General features: G+C 53.3%; 1 protein-coding gene across 4 annotated transcripts in view; it reads right to left on the minus strand.

Annotated features, from left to right (window-relative positions):
- YAP1 (Yes1 associated transcriptional regulator) overlaps positions 1-22,823 on the minus strand; it is a gene marked incomplete at its 5' end in the record, with an annotated part of 110,641 nt that overhangs the window by 24,840 nt on the left and 62,978 nt on the right. For 2 of the 4 annotated variants that reach the window (XM_080814942.1, XM_080814940.1), the window contains one exon: positions 10,726-10,839. In XM_080814942.1, coding sequence (XP_080671068.1) covers positions 10,726-10,839 — 114 coding nt within the window. Of the gene's footprint in view, positions 1-10,719; positions 10,840-22,823 lie in introns of all 4 variants that reach the window. The other 2 variants (XM_080814941.1, XM_080814939.1) reach the window with 1 other exon arrangement.

Raw genomic sequence — 22,823 nt, forward strand, 5'->3', positions numbered from 1 at the left:
AGGAAAAAAAGCCAAAAATTTTAAGAACTAAGATTTGCCAGGCACCAATCAACAACCTCATTCAATACAACTGCTTACATCTACTGGCCACCGACACGAGACGCACAACTGACAGGCATCGATCGTCGTGGTCTTCACCGTCAAAGCGACCACGACTAGAGTCAGACACAACCCAGGAACTCGTCCACTATACTCGGCTTCTCCAGCTACTCTGGGCGTGCTCCCACGCCCCTTCAGGAGAGCTGTGGAGATAACGGCCTGGAGAAAAGGGGATGAGCCACAGAGGGCACCTTGCTCCTTCTCCAGACCAATTCTTTCTAAGCTTTAAGATTCCTCCTCCTACAGATAACCATTCTGCCCCCTGCCTTCTCCCACTTTTCCAGGCCACTTGCGTCTCTAGGCGTGCTATGATTCACAGAGATATGCATATTTCTCCAATAAAACCTAAATGGAACAAAATGGGTAGTGGAGATCAAGCCTCAAGTCAGCCTCCAAGGCATCCTCCTCCTCTGCAGAAGCCCGTTCCTGGCGGTCCAGCACAAGGCCTGGTGTCCTTCCCCATGGACATGTCTCATCCACCGTGAACATCTGCTTCAACGACATGAGCTGGGGAGCTCATCTGAGACTCCATCACACGCGGTGCCCACCCCATAAACTGCACCCTAGAACAAACAGCTACTGGGGAGAATGTTTCCAGTTCCAAGCAATTACGTAAATCGATTTTAAAAAGAAACTGCTAGGAAACAGCCATTAGTGAGTTGAGGAGTGCTGGAATATGAAACTTGATTAACTGCAAAACAGACTCTAGAGCTGTACAGTGGTCCATATTTCATCTCTAAGCAACATCCAGAAAGCTTCTGAGCTTTCCACACTGGATCTTTACTCAGTTACAGAACATTTAAAGGTTAATATAAATATGTAGTCTTTGTGAAAACTAACTAGACAACAACGTAACTGCATGAAAATAAAGAGGTAAATATCCTCTGCTTCCCACCCATTTCCCAGAATTAAACACCGTAAGGAGTAATGATTACTGACAGTGACCACTGCTAAAGGCATCATGAATTGGTTGGTACAGACTTTTTAAAAACTAAGCTTGTTTAACTACTCAAAACCACAGAAAGGGAGAAACAGGAGAGCGAGAGATGAGAGAAGAACTAGTTCTGCAGAATTAAACAGAAGTCCGTGCCACATCCGCAGCGGAAACAGTTCAACGCCTCGAGCACTTAGGGTTGTCTGCCGGCCACAGTTCCTATGGATACCAGGGGGCGGGTGCTCTCCTCTCAAGAGCTCATGTAAATCACCCGCTCACACAAGCTTGTTCATGCCCTGGAGCTGGGGGAGACTCCTCTCCGGAAGCATCCCTCGCTTCACCTTCGAGCATCTCAAGCCTTTCAACAAAGCGCAAAGCACGAGCAGTGCGAGCAGTGCGCCCACATGGGGCACAGCAGAGACCTCACAAGCAGGCAAGAAACAAAACAGGCTTTGTTTTCCTGGGAAAAGGGGGCAGGGCAACTAGAAAAGGAGAGACCAGCAGTACCCAGTTCTTCCCTCCATGACCAACTTCTCCAGTTTTAATAACATTTCTAGAAGATAAAGAGAAAACAATCCTTAAAACATGACAGAACTTTTTAAAGAGCTATTCTTTTTAAATTCAGAGTCTGTGCTGCTTGGACTATGAAACAGTAATTTTCAAGTGTTACTGAACAAATCAGTCCTGTCAGCCTTATGGTAGCAAACTTCAGACTCAACAATTACTGAAAAGAGCCCACCGTCTCCACAAAATAGGAGGTCACCCCCACGGATGCGTCTGTTCCCAGACCTCCTTCTCAACATCTGCACTTTCAAGCTTCAGAAGGTTTTCAGTTTTGTAATAGAACCTCAACCTTGGAATATTACAAAGTATTCCAGATCCAGTAATCACCATAAACCTGGTGATAGTAAATTAAAAACTAGTAACCTCATCAAGCATGAATTTAAAATTAGAATCCTGCTAACTTGAGAGAAGGTGCGTCTTCACTCAACCCTGCACGCCTCCCTGTTAGCCTGTCCCTAACATTCCGAAACAAATCTTGGTTTTTGCACATACCTTCAGGGATGCTCAAGACTATAAAATAGTAAATCTATTTTAAAAAATGAATACTTTTTTAAAAACACAAACGAACAGGCCATCTGTCAATCTGAAAACTAAAAGCAAAACACAAAACACCCACGCCAGCTCAGTGTTCACTACACAGCCTGGGAGGCTGAATCCACATCCACAAAAAATGGCTACTAATTGGCACAATAATTTATGCATTTAAATACAAAATGATTTTTTTCAGTGACAATTACTGTTCAATTCATACTGAGAATCTGCCTCTTATAAAAGGTACAAAAAACCAGAGTCCTAATCTAATGATTGAACCTATCCCCCCCTTTTTTTTTAAGATTTTATTTATTTATTTGACAGAGAGAGAGATCACAAGTAGGCAGAGAGGCAGGAGGGGGGTGGGTGGGAAGCAGGCTCCCTGCTGAGCAGAGAGCCTGATGCAGGGCTTAATCCCAGGACCCTGAGATCATAACCTGAGTCAAAGGCAGAGGCTTAGCCCACTGAGCCACCCAGGCGCCCCCTTTTCTTTCTTTTTTAAAAGATTTTATTTTCAGGTGGGGCTTGAACTCATCCCCCGAGACCAAGCTGCGCGCGCGGTCCACCTTCTGGGTCAGCCCAGTGTCCCCTCCTCCGAATCCTTTTACCATCAATACGCAGAAGAGTTTCCCATCACTCCACTGAGCTCTGGACCTAAACAACAGTGGCAGGCCAGGAAGGACTTTCTTAAAAGTAACTTTTCCTGGGGCGCCTGGCTGGCTCAGCTGGTGGGGGCATGCCATTCTCGGGTCTTCTGGGTGTGGGTTTGGATCCCACACCGGATGCAAACATTACTTAAAAATACCACCTTTCAGAAAACAGCAAGTTCTACTGAGATATTTCACCCTTTTAACACTTCTCACGGATTCACAGAATTGCGCAGCCATCACTGACTTCAGGACCTGTTCATCCCCCAAAGAAACCCCGTACCCTCTGCAGTGTGCCCCTCCCCCACCCCTGGAGGCCAGGCATCTATCTTCAGACCTACGGACAAGCCCAGCCCGGACAGAACACATACGCAGAATAGAACAACACGTGGCCTTTTGCGACGGGCCTGTGTCACTTAGTGCATGTTCAAGATTGAACCATGTTTAGCGTGTATTGACATCTCCTTCCCTTTTTGTTGCCAATTATCATGTCGTGACACTGGTACAGCGTGCCTCGCTGGTCCAGTCACACATCGATGGACAAGGACTATCGTGAGCAGGGCTGCTGTGAAAACTCACATGCAGGTTTCTGTGTGGACGCACGGTCTCGGCGTCCCTTACACGCACGCCCAGGAAGGAGCTGCCGGGTCCTGAGCGGACTGTATTTAACCTTCTGAGCATCTGCCAAACTGCTTTCCAAAGTGGCTGCCTCGTTTTTGGATCCCATCAGCACCGTATGAGGGTTCCAATTTCGGCACTCTCTGGTCAACACTTACGCTCTGCCCTTGATTTTAGCCATCCGACGGGGCATCACGTGGGACTGCGCCATGGTCTGACTCTGTCAGGTCGCAGCAGTGGGTCTCCTTGAAGCCCCTGCTCTAGGTCTTGTCCCAGGCCCAGAAACGCCCCCTTCCCACATTTTGCACTTCTCTCCTTTCCCAAGTACCAACCCAACCTACACACCCCCAAAATTGGGCTCTAGTTTTTAAATCCTTAAACTGTTGAAAAAAAAAAAATACTGACAACAAACACCATTAGTTAGGTCCATTCAACTTCTTTCAAACATCTATCAAAAGACTGGCATGAACATTCACTCAAATAGTATTTTTCAAACTACAATTGTGGATGGAACTTATAAAAACCCAACAGCACATGCTCCCCTTATCACGTCTTTGCACAGTTTGGGGCACGACACAGGCGCTGCTAACCGAGCTGAGAAGCAAAGGGAGCAAGTGTCGTAACCAACTTTCAGTTCTCTGTCCCCGGAGCCCAGCCACGTTTTCCCTTTACTACGGAAATGAAGTCTGAAGTCTAGTTGGGAGAGAAAGTTCGGGTAATGAGACTACTGGCTAGAAGGGAAGGAGAATTACACTTTAAAATGCACCTGGCATCATGAAGTCATTCAATTAATGAATAAATACTGCCATTAATAACTTCATTTCCAGTCACATGTACCTTATTACTATTAAGGCTCTTTTTCTAGGGGAATCTATAGTTTAGAAGGGTGCATTTTCTAGTCCTGGCTGACAAGCACAAACTTGGACCTTCTAGTCTAGAGCTCGATGGGGCTCTTCTCGTGCCTCAGTGTCCCTCTTTGGAACAGCCCTTCCCCCCAGCCAGTCACGCTCCTTTCTCCCCCACTGCCCCCAACCAGGCACGCTCCATCCCACGTCACTCCCCTCCGGAGCGCCTTGCCAGTCCTCCATCCCTCCCCGGACCCAACACGTCTGGGGGTGACTTATTTATGGCGCGGCCCACGGCCCCTTCCCGATGGCTCCCGCTACGCTCGGCCCGGAACCGGCACTCGGGCGCAGGTCGGAAGATCCAATCCTGAACCAGCTCCTATCCCTGCTCAGCACGATGCTGTGTGCAACTCACAGGACACTCTCCAAGCTGAAGCGAGTCCAGCACGAGCCACAAAATGACGTCAGCAGCCGGAGCAGCAGAACAGAGCGAGCGTAAAACCAAACCAAGAAGAGGCGCCGCTCTGCTCCGAAGTCGCTCTGCCTTACTTCCACAGGAGCCCACCTGACTCTTCCCTTGGCCAGTCTACAACCCGTCTCTCGCCGGGGAGTCTCTGCGGGGCACGACGCGGTGCTCACACCGGCTTTCTCCACCAGCACGTCTTACGGGGGACTTGCGATGGACGCAGAGCTGGTAAAACACAGCTCCAAGCAGTTGTTCTTTTAAAAGCTAATTAAGGTTTTTGTTGTTGTTTTTTGTTTTGTTTTGGTGTTTGATGTTAGGGCCTTTATAGTACCATAAATAAACCATTAATTTAAATTACTGTTCAGTGACTTTGGTGATCTTAAGTTTTAAATATGAATAACTTCCGTTAAAAAAAAAAATCCTTCACTTTGTAATTCCTGGCACTGTTGAGCCAGCAGCAGCCACGAAGGACAAGGAGGCCCGCCCTACTTGGGCGCAGGGCAAACTGCTGACCGGGACCGACAGACTCTCTTGGCTCCGTCCTCCTGAAGGAACACTGAAAACGAGACAGAAACCACACAGGCTCAAACAGAAGCGCAGACCGCCAGGACTGAAGCGAGTTCCGTATTCCATAATCTGATGCATTAAAATGGTCACTTCCCTAAGTGCCCGCCCCACACCGGGGCGCCGGCAGCCGGGAGCCACGGCTCAGCTCAGCTCCCAGCAGGCCTTTGCTCTCCATCAGGGCAGCTTAACGGGAAAGCTACATTTCAGAAACAAAGCATGCCAGAAAGGCACCATCTTTAAGGCAATAAAGCCAAATCCTGCTCATAGAAGGTTTTTTTAAACTCCTACCTGCTTCCAAGAGACTGAGTGAGGACAAAGGCTTATCTTTAAAGGTTGAAAGATTTCCATCTCCTCACAAGTAACTCCCAGCTGCGCCCAGAGGACCAAAAGCTGACCCCGAATGACTCAACGACAAGTTCACCGGTCCCAGTGTGCTCAAACCCGGAAGCCAGGGGCAAAGCAGCCACTGGTCCGTAATCCAGCACACTGCATCAAATTAATTAAGACTAGAAATCATCCTCAAAAAAGCCTCCAGTGTAATTTAAGTCAAGAGAAGTCAGGTGTTCTTCCGAATGAGCTGGTTAGATTGTGATTCAGGAAAAAACTCAGGTCTCTGGATTCCGAGCTGAGCAGGTAAAATCCTCTCTGTCACACTGCACTTGAACCCAGGGCATCACGCGGTACATACGACACAGGAAAGGGGACGCCAGGTCACTTCGCAGACTTGAGTTTGGGAAGGCATGTAAAATGCCGGGTGCGCGCACAGCCGCGCCAAGCTTCCTCTGCGGGGATCACACACAGAACACACCGCATGGGGCATTACAGAGGCGCTCGTGAAACGCAGGGCATCCCCGGAGCAGGGGAGCGGACTGGTTCAGATCCCAGAACGCCGAGTGCTCGGAGCCCTGTGGTTTCTCCAGAAGAACGCTTCTGGGACTGAACTGCGGTCACAGATCTGAAGAGAAGTATAGGCAATAAAGGGACACGTACTTTCTGGCCGTTTGAACTCTCCTTCAATAGAACAAACCGCTACGCTGTCGTGTAGGGCAAGGTCAAAACTGAAGCTGGAGGACAATCTCTCAAGAACACGAGAGACGAGGCACGAGAACTCACGAGGACCGCTTCACAGTCTGTGCCACTCAGAGACATCCTAATTCTCTTCTGCCACGGAAACCATTCCCTTCGGCAACTGTCCTCAAGGGGAGGCCCCACATAATCCAAGTCACTGCGCTGCCCTCGGTCATCTTCCCTCTGAAACCTCCAGGTATTGGTGCTGAATGAATTAGGGGTGTTCCTGTAAGAGCCAACTGCACGCGATCTAAACTTCCAAAAAATTCTAGGTGTGAAAAGAAAAGAGTTCAGGTTCTAGTTCTGTCACTTAACTCTATGACCTCAGACGGATCATACTTTCCCAGGATCTGAGATGAAGCCTGATGTGGGGCACTCCTCCCACTGCCCCAGCATCTCTGTGGTTTCAACACCACCTCTGTTGCTGGTGTGGGGAGTCCACGGTGGCTGAGTGGCTCCGTGGCATTCCGGGGGCAAGGGCCATGGGTGTCAATGTCCCCCAGTGTCGTAAGACTTCTCACCACCCAGCTCCATTTGAAAAATGTTGGTTAGAGGAATTACAAGTTCTTTCCAGAGCCTAATTTTGTGTTAAAAATTTGTCATTAGCCACAGCTCTTCTTCCCTAACACACAATGAACTACCGTTTCCTGGCTATCCTAAGTAGTTAGTAATACAGTCCACAACCAAATACTTACAATTTAGGATCAGGAGGAAGGATTTAAAACAGGATAAGAAACAAATACCTATTTTTTGAATGCATGATTATCAAGAGACTCATGAAAATAAAATTCCAATGACGAGACGCTGGCGCTCCGTCCACCCAAGACTCCGCCAGGAGAGCTCACAGCCTTCGTGTGCTTTCCCAGCGCCACCAGAACAGACTTGGGCATACGTCGGTCACTGGGTACGTTTTCATCAAGAGTAAAACATCACTTCACTTAGAACAGCGATCGAGAATATTTGGTGTTAGAAGAAAAAGGTTAACAAATATCTAAAAAGTAAAATTTGTAAAGACCTTTAGGCTTTGACTCAAAACATTTAACTTTTGAGTAAGAAAGAAGTGAACAACTTCTGGTTTGGGGACTTAATAAATTATGTATTTTTTGTTCTTTTAATCTTACTTATTATTATTTCAGGAATCTTCTCTGTAACTCACACACACATCAAGTCTGGGGCAATGCTGGGCTTTAATTCCATCTCCACACACAGAGCTTCTATGCACACAGCCCTAGCGATTAAAGGGCATTGTGTTTTTGCCACACTAGATTGTCTGCTACATCCTTTAAGACTCAAAAGATGTATTTTTTAGCCCAAATCTCTGGTCCCAATATTTCATGTACACCAAACATGATTTTCCATTTATTTTCTCAGCGGCATCAGCACTGATCTCCAGAAACAACCGCTAAGCACTATTTGTATGTCCTTCCCCAGGGACAGTGAGGACAGTAAGAGCACATAAACGAGGAATTCAATCATGATTAGCATTTTGGAGATTCTTCGTTCTGAAGAAAAGAAATTACTTTTGGGGGTGTTTTCATTAGGGCTTTTACCAGAAATTATTCCTAGGACTATTACATAAGACGGTATTTCTACAACATACAAGTAAACATTTAAAACTTCAGACTCTTTATATTTACAATACAAAGTCTGCAGGGAAAAAAGGTTGTTCATATGAATTTAGTGGCCTACATAACACTCAAGCACCAATTTTCGTTAATCCAGGATCAAAACATCCCTAAAAGGATTCCTTAAAAACAAACAAAAGCCCTCCTTTCTCAAAGCCAATAAATACCAGGGAGCGCTTACTGCCACTGGATGTCACACTTCATGATTTCATACAAATTACTAAAGGACTCTCTAAAATAATATAAGTGTCAAAAATATATAGTTTTTAAAATGCTAAAGAGGAAAGTCAGATAAAAGAAAACCAACCCACAAGAAATTACTCTTTAATTTCCTGAAATTAAATGGCTAATTTACCAGCTTTCTGCAGGATATGAAGGATGGATAAACTATTCTAAATATATATAATTAACCTGAAGCCTCTGATAAAGAAATGGGAGAGGCTGCCTGGAGGAGGAGAATGAAAACGTCGAGCTTACACAGAGCTCTGTCTTCCATTTCAAAATGTCAAAAGACGTCCATCAATGTGACCTAAGCTAAACATGGGTAAACGCTTTTATACAAATTTGGGAAATACAGGGGAGTAAAGCTCACCACCATGAAAATAACCTACCGTTCGTTTGTGTCTGCACGGTTCAGAGGGTCCCAAAAAGGACAGTTTAGAGTTTTTTGGCAGAGATCAAACACAATCCACTACAGGATTCGGGACTTCAGGGAAAGCTCCCTCAAACGCAGAGGTGAGCAGCTCGTCTCTATTTGCTGTCAGTCCAGACAGAAGCCCACGTGCTCCCCTTCCCTGCTACCGCCCAGGCACACTTGCGCTCTCGGACTGAAAAGGCCTGGAACAGATTAAACGTCGGGCCACAAAATAAAAAGCTCTGGCCTATTCTCAAGCCTGTCTGGAACACACACACAGTGGGCCCAAAACGGGAGACGAAAGGCAGTAAGAGAATTTTATGGAACTTTTTTTTGGCATACCTAATTGTAATGTTTGCATGTACGTATGTGCTCAAGGCAGGATGGGAGAATTCTTCTAGTACTTTCTCTCGTTTGAAACAAAAGACCACGCTGGGTGATATGAAGAATGGGTCTACTGAGGACCACAGCTGAGCTGTTTTACTTCACTATTTAACCTGAAAGTACTTACACAAAAAACAAAACAACTCTGTTCTAATTCCTGACTTTGGCAGTAAACTAAGAGTTAATCATCATCTTTCATAACTTCATGTTGGGGGAAAAAAAAACCACAGACCATTTTTAAAAATTTCCAAAATGTAGACAAGCTGATCTATTTCATTAAAGATGATTCAAGGAAACATGGTGTTTGTCATTCCAGTCCGTACAAATGGCAGCATGGATTAGATCCTGTACCTTACTTGGTTTCCTATTCCAACCACGAGGGCTTATTCAAGTATGAAATAAAACCCAAAGCTGCAAATTATTAACACACCACGTTACTTTTTAACACCCAAACAGATCTGGAAGCTCCCAAGGCTAGCGCTGAAGCCACATGGGACATCTGTCAGGATGATGGCCTCCGCCCTGAACGCCCCCCCAACTCCCCTTGCACAGGGGGTTCTGTCCATCCAGGGCAGCTCGGGCAGCTCAGGCCAAGCCCCAGGCCGCGGCCGACAGAGCCGACATACACGCAGCACAACCGTCCACAGCGCTTCTGACGGGGACGCTATTTCACCCAGCTGCGGGCAGGCAGAGTTCTCCTTCCTCTTCTGTGTTTGGAAGGCATTCGCAGAGTTAAATCCTCTTTCCCGTCAGGGCCCCGCAGTGGCTGTCAGTCCGACCCCTGTAGGGCTTCACAGTCCCCCCGCCCGTCTGACCCACTCAGTGACGTGCACACTGTTTTCACTTAGCTGCATCCAGGCCAAAGAAGAAAACTTCAAAACCACAACGCTTTGCTCCTTTTTAGACTCATTTTTCCATGGCTCTGGAAGAGTATCTCAGAAACCCAACTGAAGAAACTGAGAAGAGTGAAAAAATATGGATAAAAAGGCACACGGAGCTTGTGTACGATGATCAAAACGTGTACTTTTATGGAGAGTATTCTCTTGTGCAAAGGCTGAGTCAGTCATGCAATTTGGAGGGGAAAGTGCTTTGCTTTTGCTTTTTGTTTCCCCCCCCACCCCCCGCCAAAAAACAACTAAGGACCTTTCCTTTAAAAAAACAAACAAACAAAAAAAGGCAAGCCAGAGTGAGGAGAGAAGGGAGAGAGGTGACACCCCCTCCCCAGCAGAGGCAGCAAACACAGCAGCGCCCAGCATGGGACGGGCTCAGGGCTGACCGCCCTCTCAAGTTGAGCAAAAGCAGACACAGGGCATGGACCAAAGCTGGTGCCCCAGGTTTCCCAGCAGCTGACAGCCTGATGATTAGTGCAGCAAGAAAGACCACTTTAAGCAAGATCACGATGTCTCCCAAAAATGTGAAAGGGACAGCAACTCTGGACAGTACACCGCCACAACGTTCCCCCAACCCGACCCCGAGGGGTCCAACCTACAAAGCGCATTTAGATCTGCATTTCTCCCTCAAGGGCAGAGGGAAAGGTATAAAAAGAGTCCTGGAGAAGCTGGGTGGGCGGTCATGCCTTTAATACTGTAAAGCAATGCAGTTTTATTTCCGTGTACCTTCCCAAGGTCTGTCTGCCTGTCTGTCTCTCTCTCTCTCTCTCTCTCTCACACACACACATACACACACACACATAAACACACGTTATCAAAAAATGTCTAAAAAGGTTTTGAAATGAACCTTTACCAAAACGAGGATCAAGCCTTGGGTCTAGCCAAGAGGTGGTCTTGTTCTTATGGTTTATATAGTATATCTCTCCATCCTGAGTCATGGCTTGTTCCCATCCATCAGGAAGAGGACCTATAAATACAGAAAAAACAATCATGGTTGGTTTTTACTTGGTGCGACTAAAGTAAGTGGGAAGGGTGCTAATTTATAAAGAAAACAGGTATTGGCAAAACTTATTAAGACCGAATTAAGCATATGTTCAGAGAAGAAAAGAAAATCTACATACCTGTTTCTTCTCCACCTCACCAAAGAAACCACTAATTCACAAAATCTGTATCTCCAGAGACACAGACAGGAAACCAGAGTCGTGAAACATCCTTTCGGAAGTCATGACCCAAACAATCATCCTCACTGTTAATACACCACATTCGGTGCCACGGCTCAGGGAGCCCCCCACCCAGTAATTCTGGGGACGATGCCTTCCTACGGACGTCAAGGCTCTTCAATAAGGACACGCAGCGTGCTCGGCACATCTGAAGCGTCACACGCATTCGGTTTCATGTAAAGCGCGCTTCAGCTAAGTCTGCCAAGATCCATTTACTTCTATGACTTACAAGACTGGCTCTCAACAAGAAAACTACCACAGAGAAAACTCTACTCCAGGAAACGCTTATTTTCAGGCAGCCTGAAAGCGGCGAGGAGGGCGGGTGGTGGCTGAGTGCTAAGTCCACCCCGGGCTCCAGGAGGGCAGGGTGGGCACCGGAGCAATCAACGGAAGCAGGACACAACCTCAAAGCCACAGGGTGAGGGAACACCAACGCGAGGCAGGACGGAAGAACACAGACGATTCGAGGGAGTGCCCAGACTTTTGCCATCTGTGGATCCATACGACCTGAGCGCCTCCGGGGGCCTGCACCCTGGCTGGAGGTGACATGCATCAACTCATGTAACCCTCAGGCCCGCCGACGACCTCTGTGGTGGCCGTCGCTCCACTCTAACGAGACACTGGCACACAGGGGCTCCGTGTGGTCCGATGCCGCGCGGTCTGGGTCAGAGGCCACTGAGACCCGGCAGCCGGGTCCCTGAACCCTCAGCGGGCAGTCGCAGCCAGCTTCTGCGGGGTGCTGAGGAGCGCTGCTGGAACAAAACAGTCACAAAGGCCCAGGGGACCCAAAGCCCTCATTCCAGGCCACTTCCCTCTGTTGCAGAAACTGACCAATCCGCTGCTGTGCCACTGTCAAAGGTCTGCGGCGACAGGGGCACAATCTTGTCAGGACACAGACACATGCACCTGGAGGGCCCCGCACGGCTCGCGGGGCCCGGGGAAGGCCCTCCCGCTGTCCTCCTCTGGCAGCTCGGTCCACAGTGCAAGCGAACCGGCCGGAAGGACCCCACGTTTACTAACGGTGAGTGGGACGCAAGCCCGTTTAACGCCCGGAGATGGACCCGCTTTCGGTAGTGTTCACTGTCACCAGGGATGTTTCACTTCAGGAAGACAGGACCTCCGGGACGCAGTACGAGTGCCTGGGGACGACCTTTCACCGGGAAGCCGTCATTCCAAGCGCCTAGCGCACCGTGACGACGAAGCAGTCGGAGCAGCCGTGGGACGGCTCTGGACGCCTCCCCCCCCCCCCCCGAGGCCGCCACAGCCCGGCACCACCTCCACACCTGCCTCTTCTCCTGGTCCAGCCGCCCCCCCCGGCAGCCTGAGGCGGAACCCGAAGTCGTGTTCTGAACGCAAGGCACAAGCCCGTGCTCCAGATGACACTCACGCGCTCTCTGACCCCCCGCCCCAGGGCGCCTCTAGGGCTCCACCAGCGTGGGTCACAGCTCCCCTTCCTTAGCCGCCACCAAGCGTCCTTCCCTGGCGCCTGACTGCTCATCACCTCCCCTCAGCCCACCGTCCTCTCTCAGACAGCCACCAGGACTTTCTTCTTAAAACACCATCTCATCAACTCCTCTAGGTAACTTGTTACCTGCAAAAGCAGTTCCTTTCCTCTCGACCATCAAAAGGAAAATGCCTGCTGGGCTCATTTCTTAACAGGTCCCGCACACGCCTGATCCCACGTTCCCCCAACTCAGCACAAAGGCCACCCCTTTGCACCTCCTGCTCCTCTTACACAGACGTCCCCTGACCCTAACCCTTACGAACTCATATTCGTCCTGCAAGCAGCTCACAGGTCAGCTCTTCGAGCCGGCCTTCCCCTACTTCTCTCTCCCGCTCTGCGCCGACAGCTACCGCGCAGGCCGCCATCGCCCGTGCACACGCCTGTCCTCCTGGCGGCACGGCCCCCTCGTGCTTCCACGCACGGGCCGGCAGGGCTGAGAACTTGCTCAGTATGAAGGCCCTGCCAATGTAGGAGTCGGAGCTTTCTATAAATAAGCTTAAAATCATGTAGTATGTACACAATTTTCAATTAACATGTTTATGAATAATAACAAATAACATGTTATTAAACCCAGTGCCTTCTGTTTATTAAACTTTTTGTTCATAAACATATTCATTTTCATAGTTTTTTTGAAATGTTAAAAATTACAGAAACACAGAATGGAAAAAGCGTCCGTTTTTTTTGACCCGCTCCCCGGGGGTTAAAGCTAAACAACTCCAGTTTTGTGCTATGTCCCGGACTCCTCTTCTGTGCCTCTGCTGCTGTTAAGACACTCATACCCACCGAGGCCAAGCTCCACCTGCCCCTCATCTGCTTTCATCACCTAACAGATTACAGCATCTCTTCTTGACACGACCCATAGATCTTTTTCCTTTTAATGGCTTCATACACCTTACCGTACAGGCAGAGCTCTGGGATGTTGTGGCTTTGGCTCCAGACCACTAGAATAAAGTGACTCAAATGAATTTTTTTGGTTTTCCAGTGCACTTAAAAATTATGTTGACACTATGGGACGCCTGGGTGGCTCAGTGGGTTGGGCCGCTGCCTTCGGCTCAGGCCATGATCCCAGAGTCCTGGGATCGAGTCCCGCATCGGGCTCCTTGCTCAGTGGGGAGCCTGCTTCTCTCTCTGCCTCTGCCTGCCTCTCTGCCTGATTGTGCTCTCTCTCTGACAAATAAATAAAAACAAAATCTTTTAAAAAAATAAAAAAAAATTATGTTGACACTATACTGTTAAGTGTGAATTAGCATTATATCTAAAAAAAATTAATAATGTACATACCTTAATTTGAAAATAGTTCATTGTTAAATTTGCTGACGCCATCTGAGCTGGCCGTGGGGCCTGCGCTCCGGGCGGGCAGGGGTCCCCCCACAGTCCCAGGGCGCCGCCGGGCCGGGCTGCGGGCTGCAGAAGGCCGGCGCGGCCGCCGCGAGCTCCCGAGACAACCAGGCAGCGGCTGCGCGGATCCGCTCTCCCGTCAGGATCGAGTTCCCGCAGCCCCGGAGGCCGGCCGAGCGCCTTCTGCCGCAGGAGAACCTCTTTCCAGACGGGGGTCCCCCGCTCAGACCCGGCGCTGCCCCATCAGCAGAGCCGACGCGACACTGAGCCCTCTGCTGCCCGTTCAACCATCTTCGCGGCGCCTTCCCCGGGAGGTTCCAGCCCGAGAAACCACCGTCTCTGCCCAGCCCCGAGCAGCAACTCCTCCTCCTCCGAGTTTGCTCACGAGACGGCCGCCGCCCGGCCCGTGTCCAGGCCCCACTTCTGACTCTCCTTCACTGCGTCCACCCCGTCTGCAGCCGCCTCCCGCCCCGCGCTCCTGACCCCTCTGAGCCTTCCTCAGGGTGGGAACCCACATCGCCCCGAAGTCCCGCCTGGGCCGCAGCTCTGCTGTACACCTGATGGCTCTTGAGCCACGACTCTCCTTACCGCATCGTGAACGGGGAATCCCTTCTCCTTCCTCCGCCCGGACCCGCGAGAGGAGCCACCACCCACGGCAGCTGCCGCCCTACAAAACCCGTTTCTTCTGTGGTAAGGCCCGAAAGTCAGAGCGACGCCTGGATCCACGGCTCCAGGCCCGAGAGCGAGAGTCCCCTCACGGTCCGTGTCCCTCGGAACTCTGGGGTGACCCGGTGCCCCGTGCACGAGCGGTAACATTTGCAACGGAACCTTCTCGTGCAGCAGGAGGTCTCCCCGGCGGCCTTGAGAGACTCCGTGCACCCCGGTGTCAACAGCTGTGGCCTCACGCGGGCTTCGCTGTCCCACTTCCAGGGCGCAGGCGGAGCCGACCGAGTGTCCTCTGTGCGGAGGCCCGCAGAAGTCTGGGACTGGGCAGCGGCAGCGGCTGCGACTCAAAGTGCCCAGCTGCATGAGCCTCAATCCAGAATCAGCCTGTGCTCTGAAGTCAGGCATCGACTTCTCCCCTGCGGCTGCGAAAGTCCTAGAAGGCACCTTCTTCCCGAAGAAGGCTGCGTTTTCTATGTTGAAATGTGCTGTGATCTCCGCGGGAACTTCGGGCTCACTCGCTGCTTCACCCACATGTTCACGTTCCTGAAGCCTCACAAACCAACTTCCTCCAGCTCCCGACCTGTCTTCTGCAGCTTCCCACACCTCCCTCGGCCTCCACAGAACTGAACGGAGTCAGGGCCTTGCTCCGGATCAGCTTCTGGTTTACAGGAATGTGGCGACTGCTCTGACCTTCTATCCAGATGACTAAAATTTTCTCCCCGTCAGCAATAAGGCTGCTTGGTTTCCTTTATTTGTGTGCTCAATGGAGTAGCACTTTTCATTTCCTTCAAGAACTTTCTTTGCATTCACAACTGGACTGTGTGACAAGAGCACTCTAGTGGCTTCATCATTTTCTAGCCTTTGACTTCAACGGACAGACATGCGACTCTTCCCTTCACTTGAACACTTAGAGGCCACGGCAAGGCCACTGACTGGCCTATCGTCAAGACCCCATGTGTCAGGAGGAAGGTCGGGGGGTGTGGCACAGGGACCAGCCGGGGCCCTGGGGCGGTCACCACACACATAGTACATATTAAGCTCCTCACCGTACACGTGGATGGCTCATGGCATCCCGAACATCACAGATCACAGATCAAAGTAACTAGTATAGTGACGAAAAAGTAAGGAATATTACGCGGACCGACAAGATGTGACAGTGACACAGAGACACAACGCAAGCAAATGCTGTTGGAAAAATGGCCCCAACAGGCTTGATGGGTGCAGGGTTGCCCCAAACCTTCAGTCTGTACAAAATCCAGTCTCTGGGAAGCCCCATGAAGTAGAACGTGTGAGAATTCACAAATCCCTTTCCCTGTGTTAGATCTCCAAGGGGTTCCTAACTCGTGTGGCTGCTCTAAGGAACAGAACAGCACACAGCCCCCACTGCCACGGCTCCGTCCACGGCCACTGCACTCTGAGGACGTGGCCACTTTCAGCCTTGCGCACCTGGCACCGTTCTCATCTGTGTCACATGGAGGAGTTATGGGTTGTGCAGGGATGTTATCCACCCAGGGGACAGGAAACCTGGTCGAGGTAAAGGTGTGAACCCAGGTCTCTGACATAAACCCTACAATACGCTGCCTCCCAAACACAGCAACATATTCCCCAAAGCTTAGGAAAGTATTTCCTACGTTAAATTTGTTAAGTAGAAATAGTGACTTTACCCCTTTTTACGTAAGTTTAAATCAGTAAGTATTTATTGTATGTAACCATATAACATCAAATACGTTATGTATAAATCATTGATTATTTAGTATTTCACTAAAAACAGTAGCCTTCAAAAAGGAAGCTCAGGACACTTCTCGCTAACACCCTTCTCATATGCCGTAAACACCAGAACCAGAGCTGGGAACGCACCGACTTCAGACACGAAGACACCACGGGAGCTGGCCTACTGCCATCTGCACGGTGACAGCTGTCTGTTTCACACTCGGTTTCTACTTAAGGAGTTAAATGAGGTGCATATGAGATAGAACTCCCATACATTAACTTTATAAGCACTCAAATTAATAAGTCAAACAGAAAAAAAACCAATGCTTTCTATATTCATGTGTATCTTTCGTGTAACGCTTGGGTAAACACAAAGAGGCTCAAGATAGGACGTTTCTTTTACAGAGAGAGAAAGCTGCTCCTCCAAGGCGAAGGAGAAGACGAGGAAAGATGACCTTTGAAGAGCGTCGGGCCACACTCGAATCCTCGGCAGTAGAGAAAGGACACGGAAAGGAAACAAGTCTTCCACCTTAAATGTGAGTCTCTAAAATGACACAGATCCAGGGGCGCCTAGTGGCTCCGCGGGTGAGCGCCGCCTCCTGGGCCCAGCTCGCGGCTGACGTCGGGGCTGCGGGTTCAGGCTCGGTGCGGGGCTCCCCCCGGTGCGGGACCACCCGACCAACTCCATCCGGGCTTCATACACACAACACAGGATTTTAGGTGCGGGGGCCTGTGGGGAAGCGCAGCGCCCTGACCCTGGCCGCGGGCTTCCAAGTCCCGGCGCTACCGCAGCAAGCCCGCGGCTGAAGGGCCACGAAGAGCGCAGACTTGGAGTCCTTCGGTCCCACAGGCCACTGCGCGTCGAGTCCCAGGCGCTCGGCGAGCGCTCCCGGAACACGGCCCCGAGTCCAAGGGGAAACCCGGGCTCCGGACGCTTTGAGGAGAAGACGGCGGGGGCCGGTCCAGCACAAGCGCCTCCGAGTCGGGCCCGGGTTCCGGCCGCGTGAGTCACAGACCCACGGCGCCCACGGGAACGGAACAGGAAGTGAAACGTCAGGAGCGAAACGTTCTTTACCTAAGACGACTTGGGATCTGTGACCGAAGTCCGCGGGAGGGTCTGTTAAAACGCCTAAGACTCGGCCGAGTCCCACCCTCGGAACTTCCGAGGAGAACGGGCCGCCGCCGCCCCGGGGGCGCGCCCTGAGGAGCGCCGGCTCGCAGGGGTCCGGAGCGGGTGCGGCCGGCGGAGCCCGCTGACGGCATCAGCGTCCGGCGTCCGGCGTCCGGCGCCCGCACGACCGCCGCGGCTCGCGCTGCCGTCCAGGGCCCGCTCCCAGACCACGCTCCGGAGCGCCGCGTGTCTGCGAACCACCAGCACGCGGTCCCTAGAGCAGGCGGCGAGGTGGGCCCCCGGCCGCGGGGACCCCGCGCGTCCTCCCCAGAGCGGCTTCTCGCTCCGGGGACAGCCCGGGACCACGGCGGACGGCTGGAGCGGCTGGGACGGAGCAGCCGGCCACGACGCAGCGGTCCGGCCGCGAACGACCGCGGGCGAGCGCGTCGGGCCCTGGAGGCCGGGCGGGGTCGAGTCTGGACTTTCTGGGCTCAGAGCAGGAGCCCGCGTCCCACAGCGCCGCTCGGGGACGCGCGTTTCCCTCCAGGCCGGCCGGTGAGACGCGGGCCCGGAGCTTTCCTCTCCGGCGTGCGCTGCGCTGCCCCGTGTCACGGTCCGGGGAGCGCGCACGACTCGGAAGCGGGGATCAGTGTTGGCTGAAGCGAACCGACAAGAAACTCAAAATCCTTGCGCTCGTGAGATAAAACGTCTGCGTTTTCCTCCTCCCGCGGGGGCGGCGCCTCCGTCACTGGCGCGACCGAAGCGCAAGGCAGGGCCACGGCCGGCGCGGCTCTCCGGGGGCGCCCGCTGAGGCCGACTCACCCCGCCGGGCCTCCGGGCTCCGAGCCGCGGCGACCGATGGGCCGAGCGGCCCGCGGACGGGTGTCCCGCTCCAGCCGGGGAACCGGAGCCGCGGGCGGGCGGCGGAAAGCGACGCAAACGCCAACAAAACGGGCGGCTCTTCTACGGGCGCGGCCCGGGGAGGGCGCGCGGAGGACGGGCCCGTCGGGCCCCGCGGACCAATCCCGGCAGGGACACGGTGCGGAGGGCAGCGTGGAGGGGCTGGCGGGGCGACCCGGCCCGCGCACTCCCAGCACTGCCCAAGCCGCGGAGCGCCGGCCGGGCCAGATCCGAGCACGGCGGCGCCGCGTCGCGCGCACACCCCGAGCCCAGCGCGGAGGCAGCGGCGGGGCGGCCGTCGAGGCGGGGCGCCACCGCCCCCACGTGGTCCGGAGGCAGCGGGAGGGCTGAGGAACGAGCCTCGCGCCGGGCAGGCGGAGGGACAGCGGGCGGCCTTCTCGCGGCCGACGAGGAGGCTGAGGAAGTCTCCTGGACGACCTCCGACCCACCGCGGGCCTCGAGCTCGCACGCCGAGACCTAGAGTCGCTCGCTCCAGCGACGGGGCCCGCCGGTGTCGTCAAGGGGAGACGCTCGAACCGGGGTGAGAGGACAAGGAGAGGCGGCCCCACGGGAGTGCTTCGTCCACGGAGGTCACTCACCTCGGGAGGGTTTCCTTGCGCGGGGGGCGGGGGGGGTGGCCTCGCGGCTCCCACGGCAACGGCTCCGGCCGGACTTCCCGCCGCGTCCGCATGAGCGGCGCCTCCGCCAGCTGGGAAACCCCGAGGAGCCACCCCCGCCCCCGGCCGCACGACTCCGGAGTGACGCGGGCTCCGCACAGCGCGGAGGGGCCGCCGGACCGGGCCCGGCCGCACTCGCAGGCGCCCGCGACCGCGCACTCGGGCCGGGCCACAGAGCGTCCCGCCCACGCGAGGCGGCCTGGGCTCTCGGCGGGCGTCCCCGGACTCACGTCAAGGACCCGCCGTGCGGGCGCCACCGCTGCCGGCACAGAGAGGCCGAGCCCGGCCGCAGCAGCGGGGGACGCCGGCCCTCCGGTCCCCGCGCGGGCTTCGGGTCGCCCTGACAGACGCACGTCCGCCGCGACGCCCGAGACACCGCGCAGCCGCCGTGGCGTCCCCGCGGGCCGCTGCACGCCTCACGCCCCCTCCCGCGGCCGCCGGGCCGCTCTCCTCCGCCGGCCGCGCACGGACACCTCGCAGGACGCGTCCCCACGGACTGGGGCTCGCTGTAAACCCTCGACGCGTCTGCCCGGGGAACGCTGCGGCCTCCCGCCGGCCTCCGCCGCCACCGCGCTCGCCGCAGGCCCGGGGCTCCCCGACTCGGGCCTCCCCGGAGCCCGCAGGCAGTCCTCGGGCGGCCCGGCGCTGCCCACGGCCCTCGACAGGCAGGCGGCACGGGGCGGCCCCGCGCGCGGCCGGCCCCCCCTTCCCTCCGCAGGGGACACCACTTGCCAGGGATCCTCTGCCCGCCGAGCGCCGCCTCCCCCGCGGCACCAGGTCCCTGCGTCCTCCGCGGGACTCCACCACGCCGGCGGCGCCGCGAGCCGCTCCTTGTCAGCCCTCCCAGCGAGTTTTTACTCGTTTTTTTTTTTTAAGATTTTATTTATTTAACAGAGAGAGTGAGCACAAGCGGGGGGAGCAGCAGAGGAAGAGGGAGACGAGGCACACGTCCCACTGAGCAGGGGCCCGGTGCGGGGCCGGATCCCAGGACCCGGAGATCACGACCTGAGCCTAGGCAGAGGCTTCACCCGAGCCCCCGGGCGCCCTCCCCGCTTTGTAAAGATCTGTATTTGTTTGCAAGAGCGCCGGGGCCTGAGCGGGGGGGGGCAGGCGGAAAGGCAGACGCGGAGTCCGCGCCGAGCAGGGAGCCGAGCGGGGAGCCGCACGGGGAGCCGCACGGGGAGCCGCACGACGCAGGGAGCCGCACGACGCAGGGGCTCTGGGGTCAGGGCCTGAGCTGAAGGCGGACGCTTAAGCCACAGAGCCGCCCAGAAGCCCGTCGCCGCCACCGTGGTGGTCCACTGAAATTCTACCGCTTTCTCTCACTATAGCTTTGGGAAAATTTCCTCAATTCTACTCCATGAGTAAGACCTTCCCCACGGATGTACTGAAATTACATTTGTTTTCATTTTTTACTGCAGACTGTCTTGAATGTGCTCTTTTACATGGAGCTTAACTGCAGATCAGGTAGTAGCATGGAAAGAATTTATAATTCCGTCCCAGAATATAGAAAAAGAGGTCTCGGTTTTTTCATAAATGGGTATGCTCAATGTTCAAGGTCGATCAGAACAAACATGGCAACGCCCACCAGAAACTGCCCCCGGGGTTAGTGACACTATGACCTGCAGACATGTGGCTCTTGAACACGGGAGCTCGCACATATTCACCCCGACTCCTCCGCACTTCTGTATCCACGGACGTGAGCATCCCAAGCCACATGTTTGATCTCATGAGCTCTTAAGAGCCCCTACTGAAATGCTGCCCTGAATAAAGTTTTCAAGTAGACATACTTGAAGCAGTTGCCATGTGCCATCAGTATTAACTATTATTGTCATTAAGTTTTCTGTGGCTTCAATAATCTCAATGTGGGGCAAGTATTCGTGAATGCATTAGTGGACGGAAATGCCATTTATGAAATCTAGTTGTGGGAGAAGAAACAGGATTTCTCTTCTGGTTTCCATTGCAACAGTTTTACTCTTAGGGTAAAAAGTGACTTAAAGCACGCAGCCCCAGGTCACAAGGTCAAGGCTGTGTCATTCTTGTGTACAGGCCTAGAAGCTAAAGAGATTATGAGCATACTGATTAAAATCTGCTTCACAAAAGCAAAGGCAAGATGGTGACCAGTCCATTTCTTTTATTACTTTAAGTCGGGGTGCACTCCTGGGTCACGCAGGGAGGTAGAAGAGTCTTCTGCCAAACCAGCGGCCAGGCTGGGGAGCCCACAGCCCGGGTACCACATGCAGGCTGGGGCCCAGCCACGACGCTCACGTCCCTTCAGCGCATGCGCCACACTGTGCACGAGCTCAGCTCCCACTCTGTCTGCTCACCCGATGTTAACACGAGGGACCTACGGTCAATTCTTGGAGCCTATACTCATGTCCTTCTAACCTGGTACAAGTTCCCTAACCGACCCAGTGCTCACTTTCCTCATCCACACAGTGGATAGGAGCGCTCCTGCCGATTAACTGCAGAGAGGCTACACAAAAAAAGCGCTTGACGGAGGGCAGGGCTTATAGTCGGTGCTTTTTCTTTTTTTTAAGATTTTATTTATTTGACAGAGAGAGAGAGAGAGAATACAAGCAGGAGACTGGGAAAGGGAGAAGCAGGCTTCCTGCAGAGCAGGGAGCCCGATGCGGGGCTGGACCCCAGGACCCTGGGACCACGACCCGAGCTGAAGGCAGACGCCTAATGACTGAGCCACCCAGGCGGCCCTGTAGTCGGCCTCTTAAAAAGTCAGTTCCCTACTCTCCTGGAACAGCTGTGCAATTTTGATCCAGTCATGTGTTTAACTTACTAAAACTCATGCACAATGCAAAGAGACAGGTTGGTCAGAAAATAAACCTGGGTCTCAGAGACAAAATGATCAGATGACACAAGCAGCACCAGGTCTTTGCCACGGCCAAAGGGCCCCAGAGAAGAGTCATGGTTTTGGTGGTTTCCCAAATCCGTCAGGATAAAGCTCAGGCTTCTCGGCTGACCACACAAAGGCCTTCTGAGGACGTACACTGTCCCAGCACGCGTTCTGTGGCTCAGGGGATTCCAAGCTCCTTTGCCTTCCCTTTTCTTGGACACACCTAAGCTCACACTCACTTAGCTCAGGTACTGAATCCAGCTGCTTAGTACCATGGCTCCCGGCTCCAGCCCCCTGGGTCACTACACCGGCACCTGACACATCTCCCTCCTGTTAGAGAACACCTCTGTTCAAGACCCGTAAGCTCCTATATGATACAGCTTCTGGGCTATCTTTCCCCGAATCTGTTCCCCCAACATCCCTCCGCAACTTCGACCTGGCTGTTGGGTGACGCAAGGCACATTCCTTCCTCTCCCCCAGATAGCTGCACAGCCCTGGGCTCATTCACATCTCTGCTCAATTACAGGGCATCTGGGCCTAGAAAGCGAACATAGCACCACCCCCCTCCAGCCCAGCCAAGTGTTCTTGGACCCGTAACTGACTTTTCTCTTGCCAGTTTCAACTACATGACACACTGCACATGTGCTGCTCGTGTGTGTGTGTGTGTGTGTGTCATCATCTACGAGAGTGCGCAGCACAGGCTGGGTATTCGGGGTTTGTTGAGGGGATGGATGAACGCCTGCCTTCTAAGCTGCCTTCTCTACCTCCCGACCGTGCCCAAACACCTTCACATGGCCCTCTCCTTGCTCGGCACTCAGGGCTACGCCTGCCCTCACATTTGCTGCTGTCATTATACAGGGAAAAATCTGTTCTAACTTGACCCTGCAGTCTCAGCGGCCATTTGGGTGCTTGGTACAAAGTGGGAAAATTTAGAAGGGGAACAACTGTCTCAAGGGAAAACTGAGACTTTGTTA

The sequence above is a fragment of the Martes martes genome, assembly GCF_963455335.1.
Source record: "Martes martes genome assembly, chromosome: 10".
Lineage (NCBI taxonomy): Eukaryota > Metazoa > Chordata > Mammalia > Carnivora > Mustelidae > Martes > Martes martes.